The sequence below is a fragment of the Quercus robur genome, chromosome 9 (genome assembly GCF_932294415.1).
Source record: "Quercus robur chromosome 9, dhQueRobu3.1, whole genome shotgun sequence".
NCBI lineage: Eukaryota > Viridiplantae > Streptophyta > Magnoliopsida > Fagales > Fagaceae > Quercus > Quercus robur.
This window is the reverse complement of record NC_065542.1, coordinates 17,807,487-17,820,449: the sequence shown is the minus strand read 5'-3', so window position 1 is coordinate 17,820,449 and position 12,963 is coordinate 17,807,487. Positions and strand designations below refer to the sequence as shown.

At 32.9% G+C, this 12,963-nt stretch overlaps 1 protein-coding gene across 16 annotated transcripts in view; it reads left to right on the top strand.

Moving 5' to 3' along the window:
• LOC126700082 (chaperone protein dnaJ 1, mitochondrial) overlaps positions 1-12,963 on the top strand; it is a 52,923-nt gene that overhangs the window by 7,856 nt on the left and 32,104 nt on the right. For 2 of the 16 annotated variants that reach the window (XR_007646998.1, XR_007646994.1), the window contains exons 14-20: positions 1,543-1,614; positions 3,451-3,507; positions 4,166-4,214; positions 4,323-4,392; positions 5,930-6,019; positions 6,705-6,902; positions 6,998-7,081. Coding sequence is in view for 6 of the 16 variants with exons in the window: in XM_050398063.1 (XP_050254020.1) it covers positions 1,543-1,614; positions 3,451-3,507; positions 4,166-4,214; positions 4,323-4,392; positions 5,930-6,019; positions 6,705-6,740 (374 nt within the window). In the remaining 10 variants the exon portion in view is untranslated. Of the gene's footprint in view, positions 1-1,542; positions 1,634-3,450; positions 3,508-4,165; positions 4,215-4,322; positions 4,393-5,929; positions 6,020-6,649; positions 7,082-12,963 lie in introns of those variants that run through there. The other 14 variants (XR_007646997.1, XR_007646996.1, XM_050398064.1 and 11 more) reach the window with 12 other exon arrangements.

The window sequence follows — 12,963 nt, the reverse complement described above, 5'->3', positions numbered from 1 at the left end:
AGCAAGCCACTGTCCAACCTTGATAGTACTTTGAATCTTATCTAAACTTTGATATGATGCTTCTATTATTTCCTTGGTTAAATATTTGGTCATTGATGTCAATTAAAAATGTATTGGAAACGTAAGTAAATTATGATTTTTAATTTTCAAAAAGTTTCTATAGAATAGACTTGCATTTGTTATATTTTGCTAATTATATGGACTGTTTCAGATCTCTTAGTCCCTGATTTCTGCCTGGTTGTCTCAAGGATAATTTAGTGTCTGAAGGCTGATCTATCCAGATAATTAGAATAATATCAATACAAATTTCTTTTACTTTACTGCATTTATCATAAATTGGTGCATAAACTTACAAAAAAGTCCTGGGTCAGTCAAATCAAAGATGGGTCCACATGAAAAAAAAGGGGTGTATTTTTTTTGTTCTAAATATATTTTCTCAGCCTGGTCTTGAGGGCAAATGAACAATAATAAACTTTTTTTTTTTTTTTTGATAGGTATGAACAATAATAAACTAATTGTGAACATTGTTTTATTTTTATTTTTTTTATAGGTATTAATTTTATTGAAATGAGACTACTTCGTGGAAAAAATATATGAAGTAGCCTAAAGAATTACAATTGAAATAATATGTACATATGAATTGACTCTATGAAGAATTGAAAAAAGTCACTATCTGTGAGACTCGATACAAAAGACCACTCATAGAGAGAACTAATGAAGGATACAAACGACCACTCATTGTTAAATCTTATGAACTAAGAATTGGTAGACATCCTTTCATTTTCTGTTTTGCAAATTATGCTAACCTAGTGTACAGTAACTGAAACCAACATTTTAATTTTTCTAAGCCTGCTTTTGAAAATTACTCTCTCATTATTTTAAGGAACATAATAATGCCTTGTTTAGTTTCATTTTTCCTTGTTGCATGGAGAAATTAGATTAGCCAATCTATTACCAACCAAAAAAAGTACAAAAGTTTCTTCAGGAAAAATTCTATCTCATTTAAAATAATGATTTCTCTCTTGCTCTTTCTCCCTCCAATGAAAAACTAAAGAAAAAGCCATCTTGTTTGCAATGTTTCGTGTGCATTTCAATGGCCTGCAACTCTTATTCGCATATTTAAGATAAAGGTGCATATAGCATAGATAATCATTTGGTACATTGTTCCTGCACTTTAGCTGTCTGTCACAGAGGCAGAGTATTTTCATGAACTCATCAGTGCAATTCCAGTTTATCACAATTAAAGCAAGCCCCTTCCTTTTACTTCCTTTAGATTGACTTTATATTATTAATATGCATTATATGTTGTCATGAACTTGATAAGCAGCAATATGCTATCTTTGCAGTGCAATAACTTTTCTTTTGGAAATTTTAGTTCCTTTTGACTGTATCTGGACACCTATGTTTGAAGCATAGAATGTGAATTTACTTGAACTTGACTAAAAGAGGAATGCTTGCTGCTTTAGAAGTAAACATTTTTTGTTGGCTGTGGATGCTTTTTGTCATAGTCCTTCTGAACTTTCTGTTGTTTTGGTAAATTAGGTTGCTGAAGATCCTGTCTTTACTAGAGACGGTGCAGATATCTATGTGAACTCTAATATCAGCTTTACCCAAGTGAGAACTAAATCCTTATGTAAATACCTGTCACACTTGAAAAATTTAATTTCCTTCCACGTTAAAAAATGCGAACATTATCATTTATAACACCTTATTTATATTTTTGCATAATGTACTTGTTTTTTTAATAAAAAAAGCTAAAAGTTCATTTTATACTTTCTAAATTATGGTAATTGTTACTTTGGTCTCTAAAGTTTCAATTTTGCCAATTTTGTCCTCATATTTTGCAAATGTTGTCAATGTGGACCTTCTATCCACTAATGTTAAAAAAGTATAATAGAAAATACACTCATTAAAAAATAAAACTACTATACTTTTTCAATAACTACCTTTTTTCAATATAAAATAAATTCATAAAAAATTCTACACCTGTGCCAAATCCCCAACACCTTGCACTGCAGCAGTACCACCACCCTGACAAGTGCAAATCTCCAATGGGGCCCACCCATGAAAACCCCCTTCCCTCATGGCCGTTGAGCACCCCCAAAACAACCATCTGCCAAAAATCAGGCTGAGCCATCACAACAGAACCCCAAGCAAACACCACTGGCCACATGCAGACCTTCAAACTCACCATAAGCAGCCACTGCCTAAGGCCAAAACCATAACTGCCGAGACCCAAACTCCCTCATGAAAACCAACATCATAGACATATATTTTCAGTTATGAAGTTTCAAGCTGCTGCTGCATAATTATCAATTTGTCCCTTTTGACCTTGATATGAACCATGCTGGGTATAGCCGTATAGGTGGTCATCAAGGGATTTCTGCGTACTATATCTTTCATGATATGGTGAGCAACTCATGAAGGAATTCATTAACAATGTTAGACATATACAATATTAGAACTCTGATCTTTTATGACCTTTAAAAAAAGAATATTACGATTGAAAACCAAGATTGAAGAAAAAATCTTTTATGACCATTAAAAAAAGAATATTACGATTGAAAACCAAGATTGAAGAAAAAAAAAGATATTTGGTTGCAGAGAAGAACACATAAAAAAGAGAGTTTTCAAGAGTCTTGTCGCTCTATGACATTGCTTATTCTCCTTTAAAAAGTAGAACTAGAGTTCAAATTCCCCCTCCCCCACTTGTAACAATTGAATTATCAAAGAGAGAGAGAGAGAGAGAGAGAGAGTCTATTGGGGAAGTTTGAAAATGGGGTAGCAAAGATGAGGAGGTGGGGGGAGTGTAGGACCTCAAAAGAAAAGAATGACCCACTAGAGTTGAGAGGCAAAAGGATTTCGCAGTCCCATGGAAAGGTTAAATTGGTGTGAAACATAATAACCAACTGGTTCTCATTGGCAAGACCAAACTGTTTCCCATGACCCATGAATGACCATACTAGAGTGAGATGAGAGAGAAGCTTGGATGGGCTAGATTGAGAAAGAGAGAGTGAAGAAGAGAAAAGGATAAAGAGAAACAAAGAGGGAAAGAGGCGAAAGAGTGAAAGAAGAAAGAATTTTTTATAAAAAATATTAAAGTTTAATTTTTTATTTGAAAGATTTTAATTTTTTTAGTACTTATTTATAAAAAAAAAAAAAAAGTACTTATTAAAAAAAAAATGAATTGAAAAACTGGAAAAAAGAAAACGATGTCTTTTTCATGGGGTTAATGGCAACTTTTTTTAACGGCAGTGGATGGAAGGACCACATTGACAACAATTGTATACTTGGATGATGAAATTAACAGCTGAAACTTCAGTTCCAAAATGGCAACTACACCAAATTTAGATGGTGTAAAATGAACTTTATCTTCTTCTTTCTTTATTTATTTTATTTTTCAGATAAATATACTTTGGTCAATTAATTTGAGTTTTGAACCATTTTCAGGCTATTCTGGGTGGCACGGTCGATGTGCCAACTTTATCAGGGAAGACGCAACTAAAAGTAATAATTTTATTCTTTATATTGTTCTTTTTGTTTGTTATTTTTTGTTTAACAGAATGTTTCTTTCCTCTTCATATTCTAAGGAAACTGCTTGATTTTTTATAAACAATGTAACAGTGATGGGAATGGAATCTGTTGAAATATGGCTTAACTTTTATTTTAAAGATTCACTGTGAAGGCATAGGAAGTGCTATAGTTTAAGAAAAGGGATCAAAGGATCAAATATTGTCAGATAAAATGAGCTAATTTGACAAAATAGTGGCAAACTTTTAGCATGAACTTGGTCATGAGTCACAGATATGATGTGAACTTGACATGTAGTAGTGACTAGTGAGGTCTTGAAGAATTGAATGTAGACATGGCACTGTGGCAGTAAAAAAAAAATTATGCAGCACTGGAATCTTCAGTGCTCTATTCCTCCAAATTAATATTAAAGAGAAGAAATATATTTCTTATGATCTATGCTAAAAGTGTTATGTTAGCTATCTTAAGACTGCTATGTTGGAAGTCATTGCAGCGGGTAAGTTCCTACCTTTTTATGTAAAAATATGCCAGGCCATCTCTGGTGGTGTACACAATATCTCTTGGCACTTGTTTGGACATGCACCAGCTCAATTTGATGCTGACTTTTGATGCATTACAATTTTGGCCTTCTCAGATACCAAAAGGGGTTCAGCCAGGACAACTTCTGGTTCTAAGAGGCAAAGGTATATTGTCTTCCCCCCCCACAAACACAAAAAAAAAAAAAAAAAAAAAAAAAAAAAAAAAAAAAAAAAAAAAAAAAAAAACTATGCTTACATTGTAAGTTGCTGCAGGACTACCAAAGCATGGCTTTCTTGTAGATCATGGAGATCAGTATGTTCGCTTCCGTGTTAACTTTCCCACGTAGGCTTCTTACTCTTTGTTGTTTTATAATTCTAGCTAAATATAATATTCTGTTGCTGCCAATTTTTGCAATAGCACCCACAGATGATGGTGTTGAACTTAATGTGTATTTAGGGGAATTATTTTTTCTTCATTGATTTTGTATGAATGACATTCTATAATGGTGTATTTGGTACTGTAACCTTTGTTTCTTGTTGTGTTCTCTTCCTGGCTTTTCCTTTTTATACATCTTGTGTATTTAGGATAGCATCTTCATTTTTAACATTTTTTTTCAATAATAAATTCTAATTTCTTATCCCCAAAAAATAACAGTAGATGGTGTTCTATCTTTAAAGTTTTTGGTAATCAAGGACTTGCTAAACATACAGTCTACATAGATCACGCACTTGAAGAGGTCCAAACTTGGGTGCCAACTTATTTATTTATTTAATTTTGTTTTTTGTTTTTTGGGGGGTTGGGGGGGGGGGGGGGTGCTAGGCTTGGTTGTTGTTGTCAGTCATAACTTAGTTGGTACAGAGATATCTCCTGGAAAATTGAACTTCTGTTTTACGTCGACGATACTTTTCAAGAGGAAAGTATCTTAAGACAGGAAACACTTATGGAAGAGACCTTTGTCTCTCAATAATAGTTTTTATGTTTTCTGAACATTCATTAGAACACATACTTGTGTCCATCAAGAAGTTTTCTTCTTCATGGTTGCTTCCAAGTTCATACTCATTATCATATATATTTTCACTCATAAGTTTAGGGAAACCTGGTAAGATCATGTAGTTTGACATACTGCCTTAGAGTGGGAGAAGTTGAAGGTAAATCAGAATGCTGATGCACGATTGCTTATGATGAAGAGAAGCCAGTTATTAGAGCTGGTAACTCATAATGTTGTAATGTTTTCTCTGAGTTCTTGAAATTGTTGTGACTAATAAAGAAATCTCTTTGCTCATGAAGTTGGGATTGGTCAAACTGGAACCAAGTTCAACCAGAACTGGCTTCATGTTTCTGCTTGGCTTGTTTACATGCCTTAAGTGTTGTCTCTAATTTGATTTGTTTGTGCATGTTAGTTACCATTTGTTGCCCCATTCCTTCCTGCAAAAAAAAAATTGGGAACTATTTATGTGACTGATTGTAAGGGGCATACTATATTTTCTAGGAAGGCTCATCTTTGTTGTGCCTTATACCTTTTTTCTTTATTATTTTTGTCTTGTTCATCAGTGTGGCTAGGTTCCCCAATAAGAGCTCTTAGGGCATGCTTTTGAATATTGTTTCCATTGGAGTGTACTTATGTGAATGGCTGGATTCTGATCACTTGAGTTTACTAATGTCTGTAATATTATCACCCGTTTTTATGAGGACTTTCAGATAATTGGCTCTTTGCAAAGATTGATATTGTGTTTTACATTCCCAATACTATAGTGAAGTAAAATTCTTCATCAAACTTTGTTTTTTTCTCTCTTTCCTGTGATATTTTAAAGTTCTGGAGCTAATTTGCTTCAGTGAGCTGTATTGACTCACTTGTGTTCTGTTTTATTCTATTTCTTAGTGAAATAAATGATCGCCAGCGTGCTATACTTGAAGAATTAGCGGTGGAGGAAATAAATTCCTCAAACGGTAACTCAGCTGAAGGAAACTGGTGAGTTTTTTTTGTTGTAGGTCCTCATAGTGTGTGTAAGATGCTTATCATTCTTTTGAACTTGGATGCCTGTCATGACTATATGAATGGTGTATGTTTCCACTATAAACCAAGTCTGGGCATAATGTAATTGTATGCATAAACCACTGTTGTTGCTTTCTTACATTGCATACTGCATATCTTATACTGCTTTATGTGAGAGCAGATGAGAAGCTTAAACCATTTGTGCGGGATTCTTATTATCATTTTTCACAATCTGGTTGTTAGTAGACTGTTTTGTTTCATGTGCAAAAGGCTCCACTCGGGTTGTAAAGAGGTGGGGTTTTAGGTTTAATTTTCAGCATCCAAAGGCAAAATAAAGACAGTTAAAAACCACCATTGCATGGAACCATTGTTTTGAGAAATCTTCTGTTTGGTTCAGTGGGTGCCATCATTGAAACTGACCTTTGTCTCTTCAAAAGATGGGCTTTATTTTTGCATACTAGCAAGTATTAGTAGCACGATTGGATTGAAGCAATCAACTTGCATTCATATTTTGAATAATTTTGCTCAAATTACCAAAGATCAGTTGGGTGAATGTTTGACTAGAGATTGTTGGCTCCTTTAGTCACTCTTCTGACTGTAATGAAGATCCTGAAATGGATAACAGGCTTTATCAGCAGCTATATACTGGTTGAACTTACAGGTGGCAGCAAATTCTTGAACGTATAACGGGTTCTAGGTTTATGCTTGAACTATCTCTATTCGTGTTGATCCTACTGTTCCTGAACAAAACCATGGGCTGATAGCTGACTCAAGGTGATTTTGATGAAGATATCTGGACTAAGCCTCAATGAAACAGGATCACTGCCTTTGTCAACCTTCGGACTTTTGTTGATAAAAGGTACACAATCATTCCCTATACATTTTTTTTCCCATTCTTTATGTGTTTGCTGGCTATCAATGTTTGCTATTGAATCCCTTATTTTTTGGTTTCAGGTCCTATGTTTGTACACACATACTATTGTTGTAAAGAATTAGTTATATTTTGATTATATTATAATAATAATGTTCATCTACTTATGTCTGTCTTCCATTCTTTTCAGATCTTTCATTAAGATTTTCTTTTCTACTGAAAAGTTTCTTTGTATAATTCAGTTCTACTTGTCCAAAAAAAAATAAACTCAATTCTGAAGCTAAGCAATGAGTAATGTTACCGATCTGTTCTGCCTTGAAACAGATTTTTTTAATAGTCCTCTCTCTCTTCATTGGTGTTGGGTAAAAGTTTCAAGTTGGTGGTTGGCACCAAAGTGGATTTTGAACCTTGGTCAGCGAACGAGTTCTTACTACGAGGCTAGGCGGTATTTTTTTCATTTAGAAAAGTAGTGGGGTACATATTGATGAGTAATCATGAATTAAGAGCCTGTTCATCAGTTACTTAAGCAGCTCTACTCTAACAAAACTTGGCCAATACCTGATAGGAGGATTGCAAAAATTTCTGGGTTGGATTGGAGGATTGCTAAATTTGGAAATGGTAATACTTGGAAATGAAAAGGTGGCATAACCCCTAAAGCTTCTATTTTGAAAAGTACACATAACCCATAACAAAAGTTTGGTAGGTTTCCTGACCTGTTTCAACTTTTATAGGACAAGTTTGAGATTCTAAAATGACTTCAAGTTGGAGTTTCGATTCCAATCTAAAACCTGACAGGATTTGGGATGGGTTGGTGCTTTTGGTATTAGGAACCCTAACATGATCCAACTAAATAATGTGATTACTAAAATGTTTCTAATACTAACAATATTTACAGAAATCCTAGGGTCCCTATAACCCTTAACTGCCAATTTTTTCCTCTTTTTTGTCAGCCAAGACTTTCTCTTCATGACCTTACCCTTGTGTATTATAAAAATCTATGTAATCTAAGATAGTTTGAATCTTATTTGGGGCCGTTATTAGTATTGTTAGATGGTTTTTAAGTATAACTAGTTATGGTGTTATTTGGTTGACATAGTATTTGATGAAGTGTCATGTGAATTGAATGATTATACTGTTGAATTTATGTTAAAATAAAATACAATAATCTTCTATTATTTTATTTCTTAATGTTGAGTAAATATTAGATCAATCCCACCCAAATTCATAAAATAAACATATTGGTTTGGGATGAGTTTGACGTGTATATTGTTAACCATTTCAAGTTTGTAAATGCTTAGCCCAAATTTGACCCGTTGCAAGTTCTATGCTACAAAAAATTTGTGACAATTGAAGATTTGCTTGTGATTTGTTACCTTATATGATAATTGATAGAATTAGTTGCACTGACTTGGGGGCCTGGTTAATAGATACAGTGATGTTTTAACTTTAAGGGTTTGTTTGGATACTGCTTATTGCTAAAAACTAAAAACTTATTGTTGAAAACACTGTAGTAAAATAATTTTTAATTGGCAAAAACACAGTAGCAAAAACTTTTCACGCGTTTTTAGTGTTTGGCTGGTCCATGAACAGTGCCATGGACCAACCAAATGCAAACGCAAACTCAGAATCATCACAAAACAAACACACACTAAATACTCTTCTTTTTTTGAGTAAACATTAACAAATTGAAAACAATAACGAAACAATTCTAGTACAAACTCTACTAGAGCAGTTTGAATTCAAATGAGAAATAGCATAATCAAAGGGAAATATGTGCAACCCATCTTAGCAAGCGTGTCTGCACAGTAATTGCTCTCTCAGTAGATGTGTTGCAATGCTTCGTGTTTGATTGTTGTGTGGTGGACTTATATTGGTTGGTTGCTGATAATAATGTGATATTTGATTGTCAATGATGTCTCTACAAATAGTGATAGGCAATTTATCTTTAGTGAGACTCGAATTAGTAGGGGATGGGCGACAGATCGTTGGATCCGACCCATGTGTCTGACCTGCCATTGCTTTGGTCAGTAGCGGGTTCTTTGACAAGAAACCTGATAATTTTTTCTTCATATATCGGGTAATGGGGGCTCAGATAGTTGAAACCACCCTACCTTGTTCTTTTGCCTCTTTCCCTGCAATAGCCAGTGGAATTTGCGGCAGTGGGAGAGGCATTCAATGCTGGCTAGGTTGCTATTTTGCAAGGGATGGCTAGATATAATCTTGGAGGTTGAGATCTGGCAGTGACAATCTTGGAGGTCAAGATTTCCCTCGTCTTTCGTCATTTCCCCCCTTATCTATCGATGCAGTTGCTGTCGCCATTAACTCACCAACCAAAAATCCGACAGATCTGACCGTCAAACTCTTTGACTTGTTCGGTCAATTTCTAGGTGATGATTGGCCGGTAAAGGTTTGTTTCCTTTCGAACTTGACGTGATCGGATTCAGTGATAGGTTTAGGGTCAACCCAAATCCAACCTACTTGTGCTCAACCCAACGTGTTATGGTCTCTCTTTCATTTTTTATATTTTAGTATTACTGTCACAACCTATCAGCCACATCATTTGTGATAAATATGCACAATGAACCGCTATAGTGCTATACACAAACCATAATGGTGTAAAAAAAAGCTCATGTAATGTGACCTCAAAGTAATGAGCAGCTCTCCAACCCAAAAGATAATGGAGGGAGAAGCTCCAAAACAGCCAAAGAACTTTGTGAAAATTAGCAGATCCTTTATTGAAATGATTCAATGTTACTATTTCAGGGAAAGATTTCTTACGTAATTTACAATTATGAGCATTTTTCTTTGGACATAGATAAGCTGGCAAATAGGACGTAATAGAATATCCCCGTATAAGATTTCCACATGCAATCCAAATTTGGAGCATTCCGGCCCTAATAAACAAATGGATCCAAGTAAACTGGAGACATGCTTACATTTCAAATTCCAAATGTATACTACGGTATATCCTACTAGCAAAAATTAAAAAAATTAAACTTTTACGTCATAATTTAGGAATTTGAGGCATTTCTGACTCTAGTTCTGGGGTCTGCTTCCTTGTCTTGCTATGTTTTAGCTCACCATACAAGTAGGAAACAAATCCCCAAAGAGAGTTCAAGAGCAACTCCTTTTTCTACTTGAAAATTTTCTTTGTAGAAAATAACAGCCAAGATCTCTGTCACGGAGAATAGAACTGTAGTTAAAATACCAGATAGCAAAGACCAAGCGCAAAAAATGATTACAGTTACTCCTTAGTAGAAACATTATTGACAAATAATTGCAGTCCATACTAGCAACAAGTGGTACTTTGTGCCCCCAAGCTCGAATTCCACCGCTTCCCTTGTAATTTCCGATACAATATATAGGTCATATTCTTACATGGATTAAATAAAAATGATATGTAAATTTAAAAAAAAAAAAAAAATCCTACTATTATCATAAAAACTATTTCAATGATTAATGAGTCACTCAAAATTTTAGAAATAGAGTTTTAATTGTATAATAAAATAAAATATGGAAAAGTTAATGAATGTCTTAAGGACATTGGTTTAGGGAATATTTTTAGAAATTTATGATAATAAGCTACAAAACTCTTGGCAGATTCTAGGGTTTAATCTAAAATAATTTATTTTAATAATTAATAAGAATGTAGACACTTGTCATAAAAAGAAGATAGTCATTCACTCATTTGATACAATCATGCTTTTTAGAATCCAACTTTTGTAATAGTAAGTATAGGATGGGTTAGTATATTTCAATATTAAAATAATTAAAATTAAAATTAGTTAATGGGTATTGCCTAAGTTTTAGCTAAGAATAATTATCTAATTAAATGGGAAGAAGTGAAGGTTAGGTTAGAGTCCTTATTAGTTCAAGTGCACTTTGAGTTAACCGATGGAAAGATACCTCAAGTCCTTGTCAATGAGCATCCCTACGGTGCAGAAAAGAGTTGCAAAAAAACACATCACCATCTGAATCTCCATCAGAAAATTAGTGGGACGCCGCAATTGCCATTTGCCTATACATAATAGGATGCAACTTGTAAGAAAAGTACTTTCTTCATGCTTGGGTTATTTTGAAGCTTGAGCTCTAACAAGTCCTTGTGACACACACACTCCTTCTCGTCTTTGCATGGATCTTTGTGGGTCTTTGTATGCGTGATAATTGATAACTAATAACTGATTACTAGTAATTAATACACCTCTAAAAAGTCTCCGTCTTTAATTTTAGGTTAGTGTCTCTTATACACATTTGGTTGCATATACTATACACACAATTTTATTTTTTGAATTGAAATTATGTCTTGAAATCACGATTTTAGTTCGAAAAGTTTTGAATTGAAATTGTGATTTTAAAACATGATTTCAATTCAAAAATTGAATTGTGTATTTTGTGTGTAATAGGATAGTGTTTAATAGATCTGATCATTAATTATTAATGGAGGGTTGGATTGAAACCGTTAGGAAAATACTAAAACTAATAATTTGGCTTTGTTAAAGAATGCCGCAAATGCCTTGCCGGTAGTGGTTAAGGTGTATTTAATGTTTTATTAAATAAAAATTTTGTAACTTTTTTTCAAAAACAAAGTTAAACTTTACACATATATCCCAAAAAAAGCACACAAAATTTGTGGTCATAAACCAATGAATAATTAAAAAGTTTGTTTTATTTTTCAAAAAAAATGTGCATTACAGCTCATAATTTAGCATTTATAACTAATTAATATTTGAATTGTCTTTTGTGTTGGGTGACATATTTGGTTATAAACTCTGTAGTATTCCTGAGTCCTGTCATCACTCAAAAGTCAAAGCAATTAAAATGGGTGGTTAAGATTTTAGCAGTTATACACTTACACTTATGGTACCCAAAAAAAAGTTTGCTGAAGATGATAGGGGGAAATTCAATGAAGAAAATCTCAGCTGTGTGAACCCCTTACAATTGTTAAATACACTTAATGCAGGAGGTACTTCTAAGGTGCTATATTTGATAGTATATATGTTTTTTTTTTTTTTAAATAATTGTATTGAGTGTTTCTTGTTTTCACTACGTTTTCATTTTATGATTAAGATTTTATTTTATTTTTAATTAACTTTCATACCTTTGAATTTGTAATATTTAAGATAAATCATGAAATGAATCTACATGTAATTGAGAAAATACAAAACTTTTAGGAGAGACAATGTTGAGTAATTTACAATTAACTACCAACAGTATACTTGTTGAACACATAAAGTTTTACACAGTATTACGCAGTTCAAAAAACAACTAAGATCATGACTTGACTTTAAAGTCACGGTTTCTAACTTGGGAACAGGGGCGGCTTGATGTATTTGGGGGTCTAAGGTGAAAATTGATTATCTTGTTTTAGATGCAAAATTACTACTAATTAACATAAATTATGTAGAATTTTTTCTTTTTTTTAGAAATTTTATAAATAGAAAAAATATGACAAATTTTTTCTACTTGTTGATATGGTAGATTGATAATAGTAAGTAAAAGAATGGTGTTAGTGGTGAACTTAGACGAAAACTAGTAAAAGTTTGCTAATTAAACTCTTATTATTATTATTATTATTTTTTTTAAGTACAACATTCACAATATTTTTTTACAATAAATCCTAGGTTTTAAGTTTTTTTTTTTTTTTTTTCCTCTTTGAAAATATCACTATAATTATTTTTTTGTCATCAATAACAAGTTGTAACAACTTGCTACTTAGCATAATTGTAAAAGTGTTATAAAAAATATTGTAAACATTGCATTTTTTTCTATTTTTTATTTGTTTTTCATTTGATAAAAAATATTATTTTATTTATTGATTATAAATAACCCTATTGGTTAAAATTTAGGAGCCTTTTTTTTACTTGGGGTCTTTTTTTTACTTGGGGCCTTAGGCGACCGCCTCTCTTGCTCCACTATTCAGCCGGTACTGCTTGGAAATCATAGTTGGAAATCATGAATTTAATTCATTGTCTAAGTTTTTTTTTTTTTAATTTTTTTTTTATACAATATAGAAATTCTACTTTAACTTAATTTAATAACTTAATCTAAA